The 22973-nt window shown below is 45.4% G+C and overlaps 2 protein-coding genes across 2 annotated transcripts; one reads left to right on the plus strand and one right to left on the minus strand.

Moving 5' to 3' along the window:
* The first annotated feature begins 432 nt into the window (after positions 1–432).
* On the plus strand, positions 433–5724 carry ggt1b (gamma-glutamyltransferase 1b). The gene is made up of 11 exons (XM_076164085.1): positions 433–542; positions 667–756; positions 1094–1286; positions 1364–1524; positions 1885–2034; positions 3255–3391; positions 3745–3932; positions 4033–4160; positions 4312–4424; positions 4903–5016; positions 5287–5724. Exons 1-11 carry the CDS (start codon positions 479–481, stop codon positions 5431–5433), a joined length of 1485 nt encoding a protein of 494 aa, XP_076020200.1. The 5' UTR covers positions 433–478; the 3' UTR covers positions 5434–5724.
* Positions 5725–7437: 1713 nt separating this feature from the next.
* Positions 7438–13376, minus strand: ggt5b (gamma-glutamyltransferase 5b). Its single transcript, XM_076164366.1, has 12 exons — positions 13118–13376; positions 11114–11241; positions 10912–11007; positions 10157–10352; positions 9776–9936; positions 9538–9684; positions 9316–9446; positions 9049–9233; positions 8779–8870; positions 8574–8683; positions 8371–8481; positions 7438–8265 (listed from the first exon to the last, which is right to left on the minus strand). Exons 1-12 carry the CDS (start codon positions 13288–13290, stop codon positions 8119–8121), a joined length of 1677 nt encoding a protein of 558 aa, XP_076020481.1. The 5' UTR covers positions 13291–13376; the 3' UTR covers positions 7438–8118.
* Positions 13377–22973: the final 9597 nt, after the last annotated feature.

A 22973-nucleotide genomic window follows, 5' to 3' on the forward strand; every position in this document is an offset into this window, starting at 1 on the left:
TAGATCTTTACCTGCTTTGTTCTTGATGTGTCCTTATCTTATGTAAGATAGTACTGTCAGCATTTGTGTTTGGGAAGCATGTGTGTGTCATAAATGGTTGTTAGGACTCTGAGGTCAGATATTTTACGATACGATTATGAAGATAAGTGAGTCATGATGTGCTCGGTGTTCATTGTCATTTCTGCTGTAGAGCTGATAACACTTCTCAGTCAGTATTACTGTACACACGCACACACACGGAATCACACACCCTGTTTTCACTCAGTGTGCACAGCTATACGGCAGTAAAGGGAGCATAGAAGTTCTCTATCAATCTATGATCAATCATTGTAAAAGTGTTGAAACAGAGTAGAAAATCTGAACATGGTTCTGTGTACAATCATGATTTCTACTTCCTGCATGCGTGATCAGAGACATCCTGTTGAAAGGAGGCTCAGCTGTGGACGCCTCCATCGCCGCCCTGCTGTGCGTGGGATTGATGAATGCTCACAGTACGGGGATAGGAGGAGGGCTGTTCCTCACCATTTATGATGCAAAAACTGGTACGGAATTGCTCCTGCACTGCAACTGAGCAGGCACCTTTAGCTTTACTGATGTGAATGTGGCAGGAACAGAAAGAACCACATGAATCATAACTGCAGTTTCTCACGTCTCACTTCCGCACAGGGAAAGTGGAAACCATCGACGCCAGGGAGACGGCGCCGCGCAATGCAACCCAAAACATGTTTGGTAACAACACAGACTTGTCTCAGAGAGGTAATAATTAAGCCAAAAGTCATGGCAACCTTTAGAAACAAAGCTGCTGTTAACTTTATAATGACCAGAGGTAACTTATGTCATAAAGACAGAGAGTGTGTGTGTGTGCTGGTGTATTCTCCTGCAAAACCTGCAACACACTCCCGGGTTAAAGATTGGACAAAATGGATTACTGGATAACATGTTGTTGCATTCTCTAAATATAATGTGTTTAAGTTTGCAGGCCTTTGAATGGACCCTGATGGATCCCTGACTGTTCCATAAGGGTCCATCCAAAGGTGAGTATCTCCGGAATGTTCCAACGGTCTGTGTAATTTCTGGTTTGCCTGCCTTGTAGGAGGGTTGTCCATTGCGGTACCAGGGGAGATTCGAGGTTATGAGATGGCACACCAGCGACACGGAAAATTACCTTGGAGAGAATTATTCCAGCCGAGCATCAGGCTGGCGAAGGACGGCTTCCCTCTCGGCCGAGCACTCGCCACCGCCATAAACAGACACAAGAAGACCATCTTGAACGACAGCGCCCTCTGGTGAGCAGTCAGGTCAATGTATCGCCGATCTACACTTAGCCGCGAAACGTCTCACCTCAGCGTCTCGTCTCTTTCAGCGAAGTCTTTTGCGGGACAGGCGGCGATGTCCTCAAAGAGAATCAAACCATCAGATTTACCAAACTGGCAGAGACCTACAGGAGAATAGCTGAGGACGGTCCCAGCGCCTTCTACCAGGGACAGATCGCAGAGGACCTTGTGGCGGACATTCAGGCATCAGGTTAACCTTTAACCTTTGACTCTGTAACTTTGACCACATATCAGAACCCCTCAATAGATAAGAAGTCTTATTTCTCTAGGTTTAACCCCTTCATCTTTGCGTCAGAACACCTGGGAAACTGTTTCGATACTTAGTTGTCGATATAGTAGCAACTTTCCCCTCTGAGTCAGCATTACACAGGTTGCTACGGTTACATGATTACTTAATTTTGCCCTGAGCACTTATTTAGAACTCATACACTTCACAATTGTAGTAGACACACGTTATCGTTTAGAATAATAGAACACGAAGCGTCTCTCTTTGTGGAAGCGCGGCGGCGAGGGAGGCGTTTACTTCCACTCACAGTGTTTCTCTGATTAGATGGCATCATCACGCTGGAGGATCTGAAGGATTATACGCCTGTTTTGGACGAGAACCCTTTGAGGATAAACCTGGGGGAGTTGGTCATGGCCGTCCCTAATGCGCCCGCCAGCGGCCCTGTGCTCTCGCTGCTATTAAACATCTTGAATGGTAAAGTGTGAAACAACGTCGCCGCTACTTAAATGTGAGCGGCTCTCCTTTGTGAGCAGTTACAGGGGGAACAAAGCCACTCGCAAGAACGAACGGCTTCTCCTCTCCTCTCCTCTCCTCTCTTCCTCTCTCTCTTCTTCTCTTTTTTTCTTCTTCTTGCTAAAGTAATTACAGTCTGAAGGTAAATGTTGTCTGAGTCTTCACACATGAGAGTCTGCAGCACCGTCAGCAAAGCTTCATGATATAGAAGCATTGCTGATTAAAAAAATGTCCGCCTCTACAAAAGGGGCGTGGCCAGTCACATTATCGATCAATGGGTCATTTACATTTACATATGGAAATGTCGCTATGTCCCCTATGTCCCCCATGTCCCCTATGTCCCCTATATTCACTATATTCACTATATCCCCTACGTTCCCTATGTCCCCTATGTCCACTATGTCCCTATATCACCTATGTCCACTCAGTCCCCTATGTCCCATATATTCACTATGTCCACTATGTCCCCTATATCCCCGTTGTCCCCTATGTCCCTGTACCAATAACAAGTGGAGGCAAAGATCGCACAGTGCAAGAGAGTCACAAGGTTTCAGTCTGTCTGGGGTTCTCGGTCTTCATCGTCTGATATTTCATTTTGAGGCTCTGGTGTTATCTGAGCACAGAGTTCAGAGTCTCTGAGCTGTTTCTTCTTCTACTCTTTTCAGTGCCGTGACAGCGTGTCTCCCTCTGAGGATTACATGAGAAACTTCCTTATAAAGTAATTAATCTCTGTGAACCTTCCTTTCCTCCGACTGGCCACCCACTCGCTGCACCCCCTTTGTCTCTCACAAACACACACACTCACTCCCGCGCACACACACACACTAATCTTACCAATTTCCGCCTAATTGGACACAGTCGAGCTGCGGAGGCGTCATCCACACGTCAGCAACTCCCCCCCTATAGAAACTTTCATCCTGCTAAATTACTCTGACTGCTGCTTCCGCCTGACAGCTGAAACTCATCTGAGCCAAGCCTCCTGTTCTTCTTCTGCGGCTGTCAGCTCAGGCGGCTCACACACCCGCACGGCCTGTGAGGTGAGATGAAAGAGGCCTTCAGACTAAACACAGGAATGGAAGGGGTCACTTTAGCTGTCTCCTCTAGTGTCTGAACGAGGACCTGAATGAAGACAGATGATCGAGAATCTGGTTACTGACTGGTGGTTGTCGTGGTTTCCACAGGGTACAACTTCACCTCAGACAGCGTGGCGAGCACGGAGAAGAAGATCTTGACCTACCATCGCATCGTTGAGGCCATGCGCTTTGCTTACGCCAAGAGGACGTTGCTAGGAGACCCACAATTCCTCAACATTACTGGCGTACGTTCACGGCTTTTGTTTCAAAGGGATTGTTTTGTTTTCTTGTGCGATTGTTCTATTTGTCTCACTTACCAAGAGTGGATTGCCATTCTTCGACCAAGTGGCAAGACAACTTTAATCTGTGCAGCATCGCAACGATCGCTCAGGCTGTTTTGCTAAACCCTGAGGTGAATTTGCTTTGACTTCACCTCCAAAATGAATTAGATCTGCCGGCAACTTTGTCACAAACATAGACAAAAGTCCATATTCAACAACGACACGTCCAGATCAGTCCGCGGGAGTCCCTGTAATCAGCTTGGTTACACAAACTTATTAGTATGATTTATTGTAACGTCGGCCTTTTCTCTCCAAAGCTGGTCCGGAATATGACGTCCAGGTATTATGCCGACAGCCTCCGTGGAAAGATTACCGATGAGACCACACATCCCATTGATTACTACGAGCCCGAGTATTTTCTCCCGGAGAACCACGGGACGTCTCACCTCTCAGTTGTCGCAGAGGACGGAAGCGCTGTGGCGGCAACAAGCACCATCAACCAGTTGTACGAGCGTCTAATTGGCTCAGATCAGATTTAGTTTGTCATTCTTCCCTCACACCTTCATGGACTCAGTTTGTGTGTTTGTTTGTTTGTTTGTCTGCAGTTTGGGCTCCAAAGTCATGTCCAGATCAACGGGGATACTTCTCAACAACGAGATGGACGACTTTAGCTCTCCGTACATCACCAACGGCTTTGGAGTGCCTCCTTCACCCAGCAACTTCATCGTGCCAGGTTAGATCACACACACACACACACACACACACACACACACACACACACACACACACACACAGCTGAGATCAGCCCGGCACCATCTAAACTTTGATGTAATATATAAGAAAGAGCGTTTTTAACTTGTTTTCCGATGAAATTCTGTGGAAAGGGAAAAGGCCGCTGTCGTCCATGGTTCCAGTCATCCTCCTTGACAAAAACAACCGAGTGAAGATGGTGGTCGGCGCCTCGGGGGGAACAAAAATTACAACAGCCATCGCCCAGGTGAGTCACAATCTGTTCATTTCAGCTATAAATTCACTGAGTTCAATTTTGGGCGATGTTTACGACATCACTCTGGAATTCATATGGCTGTAAATCTGTAGTGTGTGTTTGGCCGTTTCATAACAGCTGAATCGTGAGGTGTAGGAGCAACAGAAATCGCTTACATCAGCACATTTCCACATGCACATATGGGGAAACATAACATATTTGAATGACTGGGATGATTATGAATTAGATTTTTCATGCCCATTTCATGTGATTAATTCCCAAACATCTGATCGCTGTGGCATGTCTGACACCTGTCATCGCCCCTTACGACGTAACTGTGATTATGTCATAGTCTGACTCAATTTTGCTGAACTGATCCCCATGAAAAGCCTCAATATTCCCAGACTGGAAAATTTGAGCGTTTTGATTGAGAATTAGATGCAGATGCAGATGAACACATTGTATTGAATTCTTGTTTTCCCCGTTGCAGGTGATTCTGAACGCGCTGTTCTTCCAGTACGACCTGCCCAAAGCCGTGTCAGACCCCAGGCTCCACAACCAGCTCAGTCCAAACCTCACCGTGGCAGAGCCGGGCTTTGACAAAGTGAGTGTCGCCCGCAACACACAAACAATCCTTCTGCGTGTAGTGTGACTAATTGCCGGGTGTCGCGCCGTGCCGACAGACCATCCGTCAACACTCGGAGCTCATGCTTCAGTCCTAGCCCAAAGGATGCCATGTTTGTTATATTTAGCTCCAGGGATCAGAAGAGTCCAACAGCAAAGGGAACATGGACTAATTTGTGATGTGGCTGGAATATTCTGCTACATATCTGCTGACCTTAATGCTTTTATCTGATTTGCTCTTTGTCCACAGGCCATCATGGATGGTTTAGCACTGAAGAATCATGAGACAGAATATCTCAAATCAACAGGAGCCGTGGTTCAGGCTGTGGTTCGTCATGATGATGGACTCCACGCCCAGTCAGACCCCAGGAAGTGGGGGTACGCCGCAGGGTACTGAGGTCAAACACACACCTGTAAGTTACTCAGAGACTGTAACCGCGTGAACTTTGACACCGGTGGGACAAGCTGGGAGATTAGACACTTAAAGGGCCGGATGCATCTATTCTTTTTTATCAGATTATGTTTGAAAAAAAATAGCATTTTTCCTTCATAACACACAATTCAGAAGACAGAACATCACCCAGGACCTCAAACCCAGTGCCTCAGACTGAAGCTGTTAACTGGGATAGGATGGTTCCAATGAGAGAAAGAACTGGAATATCATTTTAGAAATAGATTATTATCTTTCTTATATTACGAGCACATTTATTTAAAATTCTTAGTACTGTTCTTGGATTTTACCGTTTCCTCCCATTTATAAAGAACTTTTAAAAAGATCAGCAGTGTCAGGTCTGGTGTTTCTGTACATTAAACACACACACACAGTAATGTGGCTTCTACACAGTAACTCAAATGTAAAGGAGAGAAGCAGCAACATTGTTTCTGAGTCTTTAGAGACTCTAACGAGCTGTAAGAGCTCTTGGACTCAACACTTCAGGGCCGCCGGTCTTCCATAATGACTTACAGAAATTTCCCATAAACCAAATGGCCTCCAATAACCCTGTAACAGAATTACCGCTGGGCTCCTTTACTCAGCTGCCATTAAACACATCTAACTACTGAAACGTATCAAGTGTAAAAATGATCCGTATTATCTTATTTGCTCCTCTCAACTCTTCCTCTTCTGTATAACGCAGAGATGTTCCGTGATCGCACGTGGCTGAATATTTATCACACGTTCTCGACTTTGGCCCTTTTCGACTGCTTACATTAAACACAATCATTACATCTTGGATATCTTATCTGTTGTAATGTAAGCTGATGCCGTCTGTGTTCCATGGGCGAGCGCCATTCATTGTTTTGAAACGGAGCCAATGTGTTCCCGGAGCAGGTGCACGTGTACGGACAGGTGCCACTCAACACAAACAACCAACATCCTCATAGGGGGCGTTTACACTTTTCTCTCACTTTATAACAAACATCAATTTTTCTGGAGCTTTTAGGAATTTGATTTAATATTTCCCTTATAAGTTAATTATTAAACAGTTTTTGCCATTATTGTGTCAAATCTGGCTTAAATCCTTTTATAATTTTACAGAAAAAAGGTTGTGATTGACAGTATTACCACTTATGTTGTAAGGTGGTGAAAATTATTAGAATTATTATCAGAAAATTCAAGTAAAAACTCATTTTATATAACACTAATAATGATATAAAAATATTCAGTCCAGTCGTTGTGGTTGTTATGTGAGTTTTCAGAATTGCACACGAGTCTGATATCAATATAATACAAATGATTGACAGGTGATGTTGTTTTCTTGCTGATCAGCTGTGATGCACGTTGTTTTTCAGCATCAACATCAAAGCAGCAGTAGATTATAGATTATAGAGTAAATGTGGACGACTCTCGTGTGATAACGGGAACAAAGAACTACTGATACTGCCCTGCTGAACTGCACTATTGTGGAGATAATTTGCTCTATCAGGAGACTTTGAGACTGACAGTAGAGTTACACTGGAAAGCAGGAAGCAACAGACGGGCATGCGGCTTGGTTTTGTCTGAAGTGAGGCTGAAGTGTGCCCAGATCGAAGATGAAGCTGTAACCCATCTAAATGAACTTGTTTGTCTTATAATATAGATAGCAGAGCTTCGCGTGGCACAAAATGAAATTTGCATGTTCTCATAACTCACACGGTGCCTCAGAGGAACACAACGCAGAATCCACTTTAGAAATCATTACTTATTCATAAGTTGCACGATTGAAATATATCTGATTACCTCTTCCTTTGTTTCGGTGTGAAAGGAGCTCAGTAAGGCTGTGCTTTGGGACATAACAGGGAAACATGGAGGGAATTACTGCTGACGATGCGACTCTCACGGGGCAGAAACACACAGGAGCAGAGAAACACAGCTGATAGAACCAAGAGCTCGACGCTTGTCTGTAGATTAAATGTTTAATCTCCAGGTGGTTTGTCTCATCATACAGATTTCACAGTTTATACAGTCTATGACGCATTTGTTGGCTTATTTAAACATGGAAAGGAAAGCACTTATTTATTCTTTAGTAAAAAAAACAATAGCAGTAAAATTCTTCTTCACAGTTTTGTCAGATTTTTGTCAGGATATTAGATTGAAACAGGAACTGAAAATGGCTTCTTTAATGGCTCATTAATAGCAAAACTAGTAGTAGTTTCAAATAAAAGTGTGAAGTGTGTTTTAACACATTTACTGTCACTTCTCTCCGCTTCCTGTCAGACTTTGGTCAGGAGTTCAGTCCATAAAAGCAAATCTCGGCAGATGTAGCTTGTGTCATTAAAGCGTGTTCACGTTGGTGTGTGTGTGTGTGTGTGTGTGTGTGTGTGTGTGTGTGTGTGTGTGTGTGTGTGTGTTTGTTTGTGCGTGAGGGTTTGCTCAAAGTTACAAAACTATTGAGCGGATCAATCATCTCACACTGGCCCGTTTTCCTGATTTGAAGGCTCATTGATCAGCGGTTGACTAGGCAACGACCCCGAGGTCCAAGTGGCTCGGGTTTTGTGGTCACAGTCGAAGCACGTCTAAGTTTCCTTAAGGCGTAAACAATCAGTGTTATGTTGTGTTGTTGCAGGCACGTGTGGCTCCCTCTGGGGTGGAGCGTTAGTAAGCTCAGTACCCGGCTGACTCTCCCATCTTCCTCCTGTCCGTCACGGCCACAATGCAGCCGTTCTCTTTCTCCAGGGCGTTCACCACGTTGAAGAAGTATTTCCGGGGCACCACGTTGTGTCCCAGAGCGCTCAGGCCGTCGATCACAGACTGACACACACAGGAAAAACAATTAATGAACCTCTGACACTTCTCTCTTCATTATTCTAAATAGATTTCAAGCTAACTTAATCAGGACGTGGACAGTGGGCTCACCTTATCAAACTCACGCTCAAAAGTCACATTGTTCTTGGCGTCAACAAACACTATGGGGGCTTCAATGGCGTCTCTCAGATTCATCCCCAGCCACAGGTGATTGATTATCGACTGTAAAAGGAAAGCAAACTCAATAAACGCAAGAGAAGGGCGGGCGGCGGGCGAATATAAGTGCACAGATCAACTGAGATCAACCGAGTTACCAAGGCAACCGCTGTGGTGATCATGCTCCCCCCTGATCCGCCAATCGCAAGGATTCCTCCAGACTTTGACTCTAGTATAACCGGAGACATGGAGGAAGGAGGCCGCTCACCTACAGGACAACAAGCATTACATCAAGATCACTCAGGAAAGACAGCGAACGAATGACGTCGGTGTAATTCAGTGGGTTCAGGCCCGTGACCTTACCTGACCTCACTGTATCCGCTCTGCCGCAGAAGTCGGACAGTTCGTTGTTGAGAATGACGCCTGTTTTCGGGGAGTAAACTCCTCCGCCAAAGCTGGGAGGTAACAGCCATTATTAGGAACGACAGACGTATAATTAAGTGCAATGATGAGTTCTGAAATACTAAGAAGGATTAAGAACTTGGTAACTGCTGCAGTTTCGGTGATTGATCCGCTTCCTTGACAACACGTCAGACACATTGCTATTCTACGTGAGGAGGTTTGGATTCTCACATTTGGTTGATGGTGCTGGTGGCTGAAACGACCAGACCGTCCTGGTCCAGCACAGACAGGTGTGTGGTCCCAACGGTATCAGAGGACGGCGTGACGTTGTAGTACGAGCTGCTGTGGGTTCCGTCTGCAGAAATCATCCCTCTGATCCGATCGATGAATTGGGGATCAATCAAATGATTTGCACTCTGGAAGAAAGAGTCATAAACACACATTCCAGAAAACAATAAGAGCTTATATTGAGTGAAATGTAAGTATAACTGATTGTACCTTTTCATCACTGAAGGCCGGATCATGAACGCTCCTCCTCTGCCCGTTAGCAAATTTAGCCGCTTCTATATAACGATGATACATCTTGATCTTCTGCTCAGCATCCATAGATTGCGGAGTTAAATGAAACCCTGAGGAAACGGCCACAACAAATATTAAAGCTTATGATTTAAAAAAGGTACGGGACTTAAATCCAGAGGCCACAGCTGATGGGAGAGTCACCTTCCATTAGTTTGAGAATGAAGGCGAGAAGGGCGCCACCAAAAGGTGGTGGAGGGACGTGCATCACCGCGTCTCCCAGCGGGACTGCCCAAGCGTCGTCCACTCGCACCTTGTACGACCTCAGATCCTCCATGTTTAACGTACCACCTAAGAGAAACGTATCGCAAATGTAACCTGAGACTCCACGTTTACTTTCCCTTCTCTACATACCACCAGCTTCTCTAGTCTTTGTACCAACCTGCAGCTTCTATGTCTTGGATCAAGTCAAGTCCTATCTTGCCGTTGTAGAAGGCGTCTGCCCCTTCTTTTGCAATGGTTTCCATGGTTTCTGCCAGTTTTGGAAACTTCAGCATTTCCCCTTTGCTCAGAACAGTCTTGTTCTTGTGGCAGAGAACTTCACTGGGAAAGGAGACGACACACACAATAGAACATGGGACCTGTTGCATGTTCATCATTTTCCACTTGTTATATCCACATACAACATATTTTCCCACATATCTACTGCGCAAAATGCAAAGTAAAGCTCAAGTCTGCAGGCACAACTACTTATTTATCCAGTTTTCATCCTTTCAGATCCGTTGAAGAGAGAACGAAATTACTCCAATAACTCCAAACGTACCAGATAGATGTACTTCTCACTAGGTGCTGTAGGAGGGGTTCGCTGAGGAGGTGTCCCAGGAAGTCCGGCATGGGGAAGCCCTCCCTGGCCAGTGTGATGGTGGGCTCGAACAGCTTGGACCAGGGGAGTCGCCCGTACTGTTTGTGGATCGCCTCATAGCCACGCAGCTCCCCGGGAACTCCGATCCACTTGCTTCCTGCGGTGAAAATCGAGGAAACTTCATCTCACAGGGATCAAACCTTCAAGCGCCTTCAAGCACTCGACTGAAGCTGGTGAGTTCAAGAAAATAACTTCTATACATCCTTTATTTGAGGGACATTTAAAGAGCGACTCCACTGATTTTACATGTCAAATTCATATTACTGGTCATTTATGGAGCTGTTCATCTTAGGGGAACAACTCCAACAACAACTTGCAAATAAGAGGGAGAATAACTGAAAAATACAACAATTTCTAAAGGTTTTGGGGGTTAAATTTGCTTAAAACATCTACAAGCGGCTTCAGTTTGGCTGTAAATTGTAAAATCTGTGTAGTTTCTATGAAGGATTTAACTGATCTGTGTCTTGGTCTTCATATGACGCAGTATCTGAAGCATGATAACATTTAGAATCACTAAACCTCCTTTTCTGTGAAAGTGATGCAAATGGGAAAAAGGCTTGCTTTGTCTATTGAATATTTGGAGCTGGCACTGCAATAATGATGTCTTACTTGAGTACAAAATCACAAGAAGCTGTTCATTGATAAACTCTGCATACCTAAAGCAAAAGGAAACTTGGTAGGACAGGATTTCAGCAGGTCGGTCTGGACGTACTGAGGGACCGTCTCTCTGGAGTTGAAAACTTTGACCTTTCCTGGGAATGAATGAGCGATTGGGTGAGCAGACGAATCACTAAAAATGTCAATAACTCATTTACAAGCCAGAAACACTTAAATTCAAGCAACAGTGAGCAGACCCACCTGTTTTATCCTTTACAGTGATTACAGACCCCCCACCGAGCCCCATGCTGTGAGGGTTGACCACAGACGTGCACAGAAGAGCTGCGATGGCGCCATCTACTGCCGAGCCTCCCTGCTGCAGCATTTTACTGAGAGAAAATACAATTTCACATTCTGGGAAAAGTGCGATCACACAATCACTAACACTTAGGCAGAGACGAAGGAGCAACACATACACACACACACAGACACAAGCACACACACATGCATTTGATTTTGTCGTTGCGCAAGGTTACTGCAGACCCGGGGGTTCATTCATCGTCTCAAACACACAGTTGAGAGTTGCCAAGGGACAAGTTTAAACCACACACTGATGCTCAAGTTAGAGTTCTTCATTCCAGGAAATCAGATGCCATGACAACGTCTTTACTCGTGTCATGACGGGGGAAATATAAAGGTTTTCCTGGCTATTCTAAACTTTTTCTTGGATGATGTTAAGCAATTTCAATTGTGCAACATGACAAATATGTAAAGTGAAGTGTGATAGAGTTCTGAATGGGGTCGTTCATGAAAGGGTTGTTGAGGGGTCAGACCTGTTCCACAATAGAAAATAGCCGGCATTGTGAGATGTTCTGTCTGGGTGAAAGAGTCTGAGGGATGAAACGAAAACTGTGCTGAGAAGGTCAGAAACAAGATGAGATTCAGTCAGAAAGTCCGAAAGTTGATTAGATGAGTCTCTTGTAACAGGGATCAGACCAATTCATGAGGATTTAAAGCAACACGGCGTCTTAAAGAGCCCAAGAATGCTGAAGAGGATCTTATTTGTATCCGTCGGCACTGTATATGTTAGTGTCTTGATAATGTAAATGGAATGTAAATGTGTGTGCGCTGTGTTTGGTTGAAGGAGAGCTGCAGTGCTGATTGATTCCTCACTTTTCTAACATGTTAAACATTCATATTGTGCAACATTTTTAGATTTCTGCCCTCAGTGCAGATGTTTCTCTACGTAGGTGTGTACGATTGTAGGATTTGGAGTAGTTGTCTTCAATCAGAGTCCTTGTAAACCTATTAGGGGAACAATATCTGAGCAGCAGTGTGTGTTTAAATCCACAAAATCGACTCACACACGGACAGGAAGTGGTGTATCACATGTATAGATGAGAGCAAACAGAGCGGAGCAGCGGGGGTGAGCATGGAGATTGATGACTTGCCAGGGGCCCAGCCTGAACAGATCTGGAGAACATCAGCCTCCGTCTGAAGCACCCCAGATTCTTACCATTAAGGATCTCAGCACCAAACGTGTTCAAATCAAGGTTACACACTCAGCAGGTCACACTTCTTACAGGGTTTATTGGCCTTCCTGACAGCCTTTGTGTACTTCCATGGAATCTAACCTTTGACACATGTAAGAACAATTACAAAAGGCGGAAGTGCAACAAGCGCTCCCCAGTGAAGTCACTGACCCCCTTTTTTTCCCCTCTAAATATAAATTTACTGCGCTGACAGATTGATGGGGCTCCTGCACATCACAGCTCCTCTCTCTGAGGAACAATTAATGAAGAAAGCACATCATCAAAGGGAGCGAGCCATTTCCACTCAGCACTGCCTGGTCCTGGAGATCTCATTTATTTTCTCTCCTAATCACATCCATCAGTGGTAATTTAGAAATAAATGAGTACGAGCTGAGGAGAGGAGAGGAGAGGAGAGGAGAGGAAGGAGAGGTGGTGATGTAATTACTCTGATCCAAAGCGCACAGAGCTCTGATACAATCTCCATTCTTTAAATCCCTTAAACTGCTTATACCACTCCGCACACCTCAGCTGTTTCCCCTCAGCCTGCAGACACTATGATGTAAAGTTACTCTGCTGCCTGCAACAACATTGTGAGGATGATGATGGAAGCTCAAGAGTGCAAAGAATATAAAGCGCTGCAAACTCTGCAGAATGGACCGACACACACACACACACACACACACACACACACACACACACACACACACACACACACACACATAGACGTCCTTACCTGCCGATCTGGGAGCAGAGCAGCGAGTCTGCAGACACCGCCGCCCGCTGGAAGGCGCCGCCGGGACATCTGCGGCCGGCAAACAGCGAGATGAAGAGGAGGACGATGGTGCTGATCGTCAGTAAGGCCGCCGAGCACACGCAGCAAACCCGCCAGACTCTGTTTGTCACCATGTTTCAACTTTTCAAAGGAACTTTTCTCTTAATTGGAGGGTTGAAACTGTTGCTGCTGCTGCTGCTGCTGCTTCCAGTCAAATGCGCTCAGGAGTGTGTGCGTATGTGTGTGTGAAGCTCCAAACATGCTCACTCCTCCCTCCATCACTGAGAAATGAAAGTAATATCTCGGAAAATCTCGAGGATTTACCCCATTTACGGTAATCGGTATCCACGGTGATGCAGTTTCCACTTGTTGAATGATGAAGCCTTGATTTACTGATAATTACGTTTACGACAACAAGTATGTATCTGGTGTTTGTCTTTGCTACATTTCAGCATCTGTTTCTTTTATTACATGACACCGATGATAATGATCAACAAGCTTTTCACGCTTTAAAGGTGAATTAGTGACGTTCACTGGAATTTCAGGGAACATTTACAGAAGTTAACGCTGTCTAACACCAAATATGCCTCAATAACTTCACTTCCTTCCTTTCACTTTCCTTATTATGCTGAGTTATTCGGGAAAGTAACCCCCTACGACCTTTGGGTGTATGGACTTTGTGTCAGTGACACCGTGGGAGATGGGAGAGTTGACCATGATGGCTCACAGATGGACTGACTCCTCTTTATCTCCTTTCTTGGTTTCAGGCATGCAGTTGAATGAATCATCACCTTCGAGACCAAGAGGCAGAACAGGATGAGTTGATGTGAAACCAGGAGATTCAATGCAAAGTTAGTTTCATTTGTTGGGGGGAAACAAGACTGAGCATGTGTGTGTGTGTGTGTGTGTGGGTAGATTAGGTTTTGAAATCCTCTTAATCCTTCATTAGTTTTTACATAAACATCCCTATTGTCCTTGTTGGGATGTGTGTGTATAGCTGGATGTTCCACTCTTCATGGTGCTGTACCTGGGCTAACACTTCTTCTTCTTTGTGTGTTTTTCTATGACTTCATCTTTTTCCTGCACATTATTACAAACACACACACACTTTGTTTGGTTCGTTCGTTTTGTGGTCCTCAACGTCGGCTGCAGCTTCATTTATCACACCCAGGCAAATTCAAGCTTTTGCATGGGAAATTGCTGACTGTCATGCCTGTTGCTGTCCAGGGTGCGACGGGGCAGAACCTTGGGGACCTGCGTTTGTGCCGAGTCCTCAAGGTCGCAGGGTTTTGTCCCTTTCAGCACTGAAGCAGTCGTTCTCCATGGTGGCTCTTCTGGCCTATGGCACTGCAGCCCCCTGATCAGCTGTGTCAGGTGTGTGTGTGTGTTGGGGGGGGGGCATGATCAGGATTTGGTACCTCCCAGAGCTTCATGGTTTGTCTAATTGGGTGTCTTTTGATGAGGGAGGGACAGTAAACATGCAGTGCTGTGAGCCCCTGGATGGAGAACATCCATTGGTGATGATTGAGAAACCTCAAGACAAGGGGGCGACTGTGTGTGTGTGTTTCAGATTGAAACATTGCAGGCTTTTATTTGGCCCCCTTTTCCCCTTTTTCCCTTAACCTCAGCCTAGGATGCATCCTGAAGCTGCCTGTATGGTGGTATGATGTCATCCTGTAAAAACTGTACCAACGAGTTCATCCAACTAGACACATTGATTATAGGGCACACACACACACACACACACACACACACACACACACACACACACACACACACACACACACACACACACACACACACACACACACACAGTAATATTAATGGTTTGGGATTAATCAGCTCAAAGAGAAACCAATGACCTTCTTTTTTTTTACATCAGCCCTGTAAATAGAAAGCGCATGCCAGGAAACAGATGCATGGTAATTAGTGTTGCATGGGCTTAGTGTCACAGCCACATGACCCCAGTGTGTGTTTTTATGATATCAGGATGTGATTCTCCAGAGTGCTGCACTGTGGCCACAAGCATGAATAATCGCTTTCATGTTTAAGTGTCACGCTAATTAATCTCATTCATGTATCGTCTGTGTAGAAGCGACCAGCATGCAGAAATGTTGGAGAAGGATACATTTGCAAGGATACTATACTGTAGGTCGTGTTCCTATAAATAGTTCATGGTTATTATTCTGCCCTGCCTGCATCATGCCACCCCCTAACACACACACACACACACACACACACACACACACACACACACACACACACACACACACACACACACAACCTTGCCTGTCCTTATTCTTGCCAGTTCTTATTTGTTTGAATGAGTTGCGATAATGACTACGGCGTGTTCTCTGTGTTTGGCTATATTATTGCAAACACGACAGACAGATGATTCCATTATTTTGTTTTGTTTTGTTCTCTGAGGCGTTGATAGTTTCCTGTAACTAAATGTATCTGACTCAGTCGCTTCTAGGGAACAAAGGCTTGAGATTAAAGAGTTCCTAGGACGGCATAAAATAAAAATGACTCATCTCATATCATCATGTGTCATTCCAATATAAAAAATAAATTTCAATTTATGGTTCATGAATCAATGGCTTTGACTCATAATAAACAACAAATAATTGTCTTTCCTGTAGAACATTTGGCCATGATATCATAATAAATGGTTTGTTTAGTAAGTGAGCAAAATGTTTCCCCCCCTATTCCAACTCAAATACAAGGTGTTGCCAAGGTGCACAGTAATGACGGGTGATTACAGCGTATCAGCCCTCCATTGACATTGAGGAAAGCATTATTAGGATGGGAGAAAACGAAGCAGTCGAGCTCAATGGCATTAACGTCTCCCTGATACAGCAGTGTGTGAATGGAATCAGGCACTGGTACATTATGTGCTCATAGTGCACATACAGATACACACATGTCTAATATTCCAAAAATCAAGTGATGAACCAAATGTTGACCTCACCTCATCCCTGCCACTGTGGTCCTTGGAAATTACAATGAAAGGAAAAGGGAGACTATGCAACGGGAAGCTAAACAGGAAGACAAAAGTGAACATAAGGTGAAGAAGGAAGCAGGGGTTTATGGAAAGAATGGCTTTGTACAGTAAGTTATGCCGCCTCACTTGTTATCGATGTTGTGGATTGATGTTTCCTTTAAAGCAGATTGACCACCTAAACTAATAATGTCATCCAGACTTGTTTTAATTTTTGGTGTACCACAGGGATGTTGTTTCGGCCCCTTAATCTTTACTACCTCTACCCAGGGGATGATTGTTAGAAACTGTCTATTTTTTACAGATGATAACCTCATTTGGCAGTAAATCACCTATAAATGAAGTAAAAATGTGCCTAAAAATAAAGCTGCTTATCGAGCCTTCAAGACGTGACTGTAGATGTTGACCCCTTCAAGTGTCAGGGCTAATAGTAGATGAATTGATGATGGATGAATATTTGATGGAATGTATTGTGTGTGTGTGGAACATACAGCCAATCAGTCCAGTGATGACAGCAATGCTTTTAAAGAACAAAACTACAAAGGTTTTGCCGCCTCATATCAATTTCAAGTTCACACTGGTTCCTGCTATGATACTTTTGAGTAATGATGCTTTCGGGATGAGTGGATAAATTGTTTTGATGAGGAGGTTCAGGTCGACCTGCTTTCACCTCACAGGCCCCAAGCTGCTATGTAGTTAATAATTTATGCTGGTAATTAATGTTTCGGCAATATCAAACCGTGCCAAAGGGGTTAACTGGGATACAAGATGAGGTCGGTGATGAGAAGACACAGAGATGCATTGGTTGCATGGTGTATCGCTGATTTTAATAACACAGATACTCACACAGATAATACAATAATAGAGAAAAGCAGCTGAGTACATTGCTGCACCGGCTGTGAAGGTTAGTTTGGGCTTCTGATCCTGCTTAGTGTTGCAGTTGATGACATGGCAGTGGGAGAGTACAAATAGTAACAAATAGAATGTGAAATTTCCCTCCCCCCCAAAAAAAGTGCTTAACAACTACAATCCCAAAGTCATGCATAAACATGATTAAAAAGATGTTTATTGCGTATTACTGTGAGTCATTTTAGTCTCTGAGTGGACATTAAATGGGCCGTGTCTGACCCTAAGGCTCATATGTCTCCTGCTGCAGCCCAGTGTTTAACATAAAGGCAGGGGTTCATGATAACAGACATCAAAGAAAAAAAAACTGGCAAACAAAAGTTCAAATTACGTCAGAATTCTTCCACAAAGGAGAGAAAAGAATGACGCCGATGCAAAAACCCCGATCCAGTTACACCTGATATAGTTTGTACACTGCAACAATGGCTCAGCATAGGAAACCTTTGCCAGCACTTAATGAGACGTACGGCAGAAAGAAGGTTGGAGTTACAGCGGGCTGATGCCTCCCTGGAGGCAGAGACACAGATGTCAGAGAACAAAAACTCCCCGGAGAGACGAGAGCAAAATCTGCTCATCTCTTCACCATGCACTGGGAAACACAATCCCACAGATCTCCCACATTATCATCACCACGTGTTCCATATTCTTGCTGCCCTGCATCCCTGGACATCTGCTGTGAGGCTGAGGACTCTGGCTGTTTACATGCTGGACTGTCACGTTCTGGGGCAGATTTGAAACTTTACTGCTGTTATGTGAACCGATCCACACGATGTTCACTCCTCAGCATAATCACGAGTTCAACTATGGTGGTGTTCATTTGCCACGTTTCTTTCAAATCAATGTCAAATATTTTCCTGTCTTGTATTTTATATTTTTTAATCAAACCTCACTCTTTTCTCTTTTCGAGTGATTTTCAACGTCAGATCCCATTTAAAATCCCTGCAGCACACTGATCATCCTTGCGTTTGCATAACGTCACAACCAGCCACTTGTTGACGTTAAATAACAATGCGGACGATCCTGCAGTTTTCTGACATCAAAGCCAAAGAGGCGATGAGACGAACGCGCCTCGTTACGTGTGTGTGTGTGTGTGTGTGTGTGTGTGTGTGTGTGTGTGTGTAGGGTGGGGGGGTGGGGGCTACAGTGAACTTCACGCGTGCACCGAGTTCGTGCGTGACACGTGCAGAGCTGCTGACACCCAAACTTCACGGAGCTGCACATCATCACACTTGGAGCGAATCAGGTGGCTGCACGGTAGCGGTGCCAGTTTTTGGCTGATCCGTGTGTGGATGCGGACCAGAAGAAAAGGGGATCCGGTCTTGCTCTGTCACTGATGCGGAACACCTGCATGGTCCTCCTCGACCTTCCCTTCCAGTCTGAAGCTCCGCGCCGCAGAGACACGCAGCGATGAGCTCCACTCTCCCCAAAAGCGAGTCGACCACTTCTCTGCTCAGATCTTCCGGACTCAACCGCAAGTCTGCTCACTCGAGTCACGGCGGCGCTCCGCACGGCCACAGCGGCCACCGCGGGCAGCATCAGCATCAGCACCGCCCGGCCGGAGCTGCTCCGGACGACGCAGGCTGGCCCGCGGAAGACTGCGAGCCGAGTGCTCGTAGACCTCTGTGCCAGCCGAGACACGCCGAGTCCTCCCGACATCAGGCGCACAGAGCTCAGGCACACCGGCACACAAGCACCCCGGATGACGGTTACACCCAGGAGGAGGCGAGACACAGGACGGGTCGTAATCAGAGAGAGCGCACCAAATCGTCCAGGTCCAAACACTCGCACCATCATCACCACGACGCCTCCCGAGATGACCCCCTTCCCCCCGCAGCGCAGAAGCCCGGCCGGACCAGCTCACCGACTCCATCCTGTCCTCAAATCCCGGACGAGGCAGATTTCTTCTTCGAGCACAAGGAGAGGACGACGACCGACTCGATTTCCAGTCTCAACTCTGACTCACCGGCCACGAGTGCTCCTGTCCGGCATCCCGCATCCCGCCGCAAAGGCAAAAGACTGAGCGGCGCCTCGTCGGAGCACGACTCCAGCCTGCACCCCATAGTGAAGTCCGTGTTCGGCCAGGTAAGAAGGAGCAGAAACTTTGGAACATGTCCCAAAACTCAACACAAGATGCAAAGAAATAGATGAAATGATAATGTCGATTGATGAATTATATACCAATAAACCATCTCATCATCATAATCATCATCATCACCAACAACAAGAAGGATCCTTGTAGTATCAGTCGTTTATTATTATTTGGCACATAAATTGTAAAAATGGGCTTTAAAGGTTAACATCATCATCATCATCAATTTGATTAAACTTTGATGGACTTGGAGTCTTTTAGGGTCTGAAATATTAATAGAAAAATGACAAAATATTTAAAATAAGACATAAACAAGGTGCCCCAAGTCCAGAACAATATAATATTTAAGTCTAAATATAAAGCAAGCAGTTGTTGTTCTGCTGTGTTTCCCCCGAAATCATATTTAAATTGAAATTCTCTTAACCTGGGTGTTTACTGAAACATGTGTGATCTTCACCGTTTCCTCAGCTTCATGTATGGTGAAGTATAAACACCCGCTCACTCATCTCATCCAGATTAAAGATTCATGCGTGTTTTCCATCCTGAACTCCCTCACTCTGTGTATCTGAGTAGCATCGGTCCCATGAAGGCGTCATAAGTCACTGACATCTGAGCGACAGCAGGGGGGATCAACTTCCCCTTGTGTGGAAGAGACACACAGACATGAATGGACACACGCACAGGGCCGTATCCAGCAATTTGGCGGCCCTAAATTAACATTAGGGTCCCTCTATTCTGGGCTCTTTGTCATTTTGTAGATGCTTAAATCAGGATTCCATCTTCCTCTTCTTCCTCTTGTGCTTTTTGCATAGAGGAGCTTCATCTCTGCTTGCTCAGGCTTGTAGGATCGTCTGTTCTTCGCTCTGCGTGTTGATGATGAGAAGAAAAAGGAAGAAAAAAAAAAAGATCTCAAGAGGAGACAATTACCGTGTGCTAATGTGTTCCAGAAATAACTCACACTCAATCCAGGCCAGAGCTCCAGTCAATCTTAGGGGGGGGGGGAGAAAGAAAGATCCACGCAGAGCTCAGCGTGTATCGCGTGTGTGTGTGTATGTGCATGGAAATGCACTCAGCAGATATTTTTAACCTGTAACAGCTATAAATACGTTTTCTCAGGTTGCAGGAGTATTTCTGGCGCTTGTGGTGTTGCATTATTGCAGTATTATAACATCATTCATAATTAGATAAAGGTAAATGTGTTGCTTTGGTAACAACACAGCAAAAATATTAATGAGAGCTACAACTGCATTCCTCTGTTTCTTGATTCACAGCAAAACAATGAAATTCCAAAGCGACTGAATCACTGTGACCTTTTGTTTTCTTGTGTTTTGTCACTGCCAAATCCTGAAACAGCTGACGACGACGGTTAAAACACATTAATGAGCAGATGCCAATTAGTTGTGTGAATGAGCAAATGATGTGTGTGTGTGTGTGTGTGTGAGAGAGTTAATGATAGAGAAGAGTGAAACGGCTCAGGCTTGTTGATGTGACGAGCCCGAGCGTCGTCACGTATCGATCAGCAAAGCCCTTAAACGCTCCTTTACGGCCCGCGGAGCGAGACGATGCGCCACTATTAAAACGCCGTATCTTCTTATGTAACATCAAGGTCTGCGTACAATCCCAGCAGGACTCGTTCGCTGCCAGTGGAAGCTAAAAATAACCCTGCCGAGACCTGATTATGAGAGACCGGAGGAGAGCGGAGAGAGGCTTTTTTTTCTCCCCTCTCGTCTTGGTAGAAAATATCCCAAACCTCTGGCTAAACCTACTGCCCGATGAAGAGGATTTGAGGAATTGGTGAATAAAGGAGAGAGTCTTTACATGTTGCGCTCTTTCGTATTCATGAGGCTGTTGAATCATGATTACTAAAGGGCGACTGTGTGGGTTAGAATCAGGACAAATGTGGTTTAGTGGCGTGAATGCGTTTGTCCATCTTGATTGTTGCGGTAGCTGAGGTCGTGATTTATCGGATTACGCAATGTATTGATAGGTAGTGTGTGTGTGTGTGATTTGTTAACCAAACTCACATTATTAGAATCAGGTGCGGCCAAATCTCCACTTCCTACGTCGCCCCGGTCTCGTTTGACCTCTAGCTTGACCTTGTTGTTGGAGCTCTGATTGTAAGTCTGGCGGCAGAGGCGACGCAAACCCGCCGAGGTCAGCAAAGCTAAAGGGGGTCGACGGATCTCCTGACAAGTGCAGGTGTAGAGCGATTTATTTGTTTGTTGTTTTTGCGTTTATTTCTTTGTATTGCTTCAGATTGAAAGGCGGACGTGCCGGTCGGCCAGCAGAGGGAGCAAGAGCTGTTATTATGCTAATGCTCCGAGAGAGAGAGAGAGAGAGAAGTGAAGCAAGTGAGAGTTTGGCAAATCAGGAGGAAGATGAAGAATGGAAGGGGAAGAGCGATGGTTTGTTACGTAAGATACATCCTCGTCAGCTCTCACCCGACAGCTCCGAGGACAATGCCAGGAAAGGTCCAGAAAAGGCAGATTAGATCCTCGTTTCCTGTAGAACCATTTTACTCTAGCAGGACGAGGTTCGCCATCGCCTCCTCCTCCTCCTCCTCATCCTCCTCACCCTTTTTAACCATTACCTGCCCCCTCCCCCCCCTTGTGTCTCTGCTGTGGGTCAGACTGACCTTGATGACATCCGAGCAGGGAATGAAGAGAGGAGAGAGGAGAGAAGAAGAGAAATGAATAATAGAGTAAAAAGAAACATCTGGAAAGGAAATCAGAGGGATTTATCGCCGTATTCGCTGCATCACATGACCCAATATGTCTAATAAGCTATTTATAGATGCACGTGGGTATTTTTATAAGGAGGAGGGGAGAATACACTGTTTGGTTGAGTTGCTTCTTGAGATGAGGATTAAGACGCTGCAATGTAAGAGTGTGTGTGTGTGTGTGTGCGTGTGCATGATGACGCTGAATATTTATGAGGACCTGCGGCTTTGTGTGTGACAGAGAGAGAGAGTGAGTGAAAAAGGAGACGAGAGGAGAGTGAGAGTGAGTCAGAGGAGAAACAACGCTGCTCTCTTTCCCCGGCTGACGCGAGCGCAGCCTGGAACTGGAAACTGGGATTGGAACTGAAATTCTTTTGTTATCGCGGCGAAACTGTGACGATCTCCACATAAATGAAGCGGGTTGATGCTGCGCGGGCGGGTCAGGATGGAGCGGAGGCGTCCATCCTCTCCTGCACATCAGACCTCCCACTCACTGCTCCTCTGCCTCTTCTTCTTCCTTTTCTTCTTCTTCTTCTTCTATCTTACATCATAGCAGCAGCAGAACTCATAACTTAATAAAGAAACACATACGTCGATATATAAACTCTGGATCAATCCCTTTGGTCTCAGCTTGGATGAAACAGGATGATGTTTGAGCACACACATGTGGAGAAAGAGAGAGGGGGGGAGAGAGAAAGGGAGAGAGAGAGGGAGAGGGGGAGAGAGAGAAGGAGAGAGAGGGAGAGGGGTAGAGAGAGAGAGAGAGAGAGAGAGAGAGGGAGAGAGAGGTAGAGAGAGGGAGAGAGAGAGAGAGAGAGGGAGAGAGAGAGAGAGAGAGAGAGAGAGAGAGAGAGAGAGAGAGGGATAGATCTCATGCCCCGTGCTCACTGTAGGGCTTTGACGTGACGCGAGCTGACGGCTGTGTGTGTTCTGACGTCTGATGTGTTCTGAAGTTCACAGCGAGCCTCCGGTGGGAGGCAGCGTGATTCATGCGCAGAGGGACCAGAAGAGAACTTTGTCGCAAGTGTTAGAAATGGTGAAAGAAAAAGAGACGAGGTCGCAGGGTCAAAGGTGACGAGGAGGAAGGAGCACTGAGGGTCAT

This window comes from Genypterus blacodes, unplaced genomic scaffold, assembly GCF_046128005.1.
Source record: "Genypterus blacodes isolate CSIRO-AG114 ecotype Tasmania unplaced genomic scaffold, CSIRO-AGI_Gbla_v1 ptg000133l_1, whole genome shotgun sequence".
In the NCBI taxonomy this organism is placed as follows: domain Eukaryota; kingdom Metazoa; phylum Chordata; class Actinopteri; order Ophidiiformes; family Ophidiidae; genus Genypterus; species Genypterus blacodes.

What these genes read in the sequence shown, in the direction of transcription:
- ggt1b (XM_076164085.1), top strand. Translation starts at nt 479, where the DNA reads ATGAATGCTCACAGTACGGGGATAGGAGGAGGGCTGTTCCTCACCATT. An exon ending in CATTTATGATGCAAAAACTG is followed by an intron (nt 543 to 666) that starts GTACGGAATTGC and finishes ACTTCCGCACAG; the next exon opens with GGAAAGTGGAAACCATCGAC. An exon ending in ACAAGCACCATCAACCAGTT is followed by an intron (nt 3,933 to 4,032) that starts GTACGAGCGTCT and finishes GTTTGTCTGCAG; the next exon opens with TTTGGGCTCCAAAGTCATGT.
- ggt5b (XM_076164366.1), bottom strand. Translation starts at nt 13,290, where the DNA reads ATGGTGACAAACAGAGTCTGGCGGGTTTGCTGCGTGTGCTCGGCGGCC. An exon ending in CAAGTTTCCTTTTGCTTTAG is followed by an intron (nt 10,353 to 10,911) that starts GTATGCAGAGTT and finishes TTTTCACCGCAG; the next exon opens with GAAGCAAGTGGATCGGAGTT. An exon ending in ACCAGCACCATCAACCAAAT is followed by an intron (nt 8,871 to 9,048) that starts GTGAGAATCCAA and finishes GTTACCTCCCAG; the next exon opens with CTTTGGCGGAGGAGTTTACT.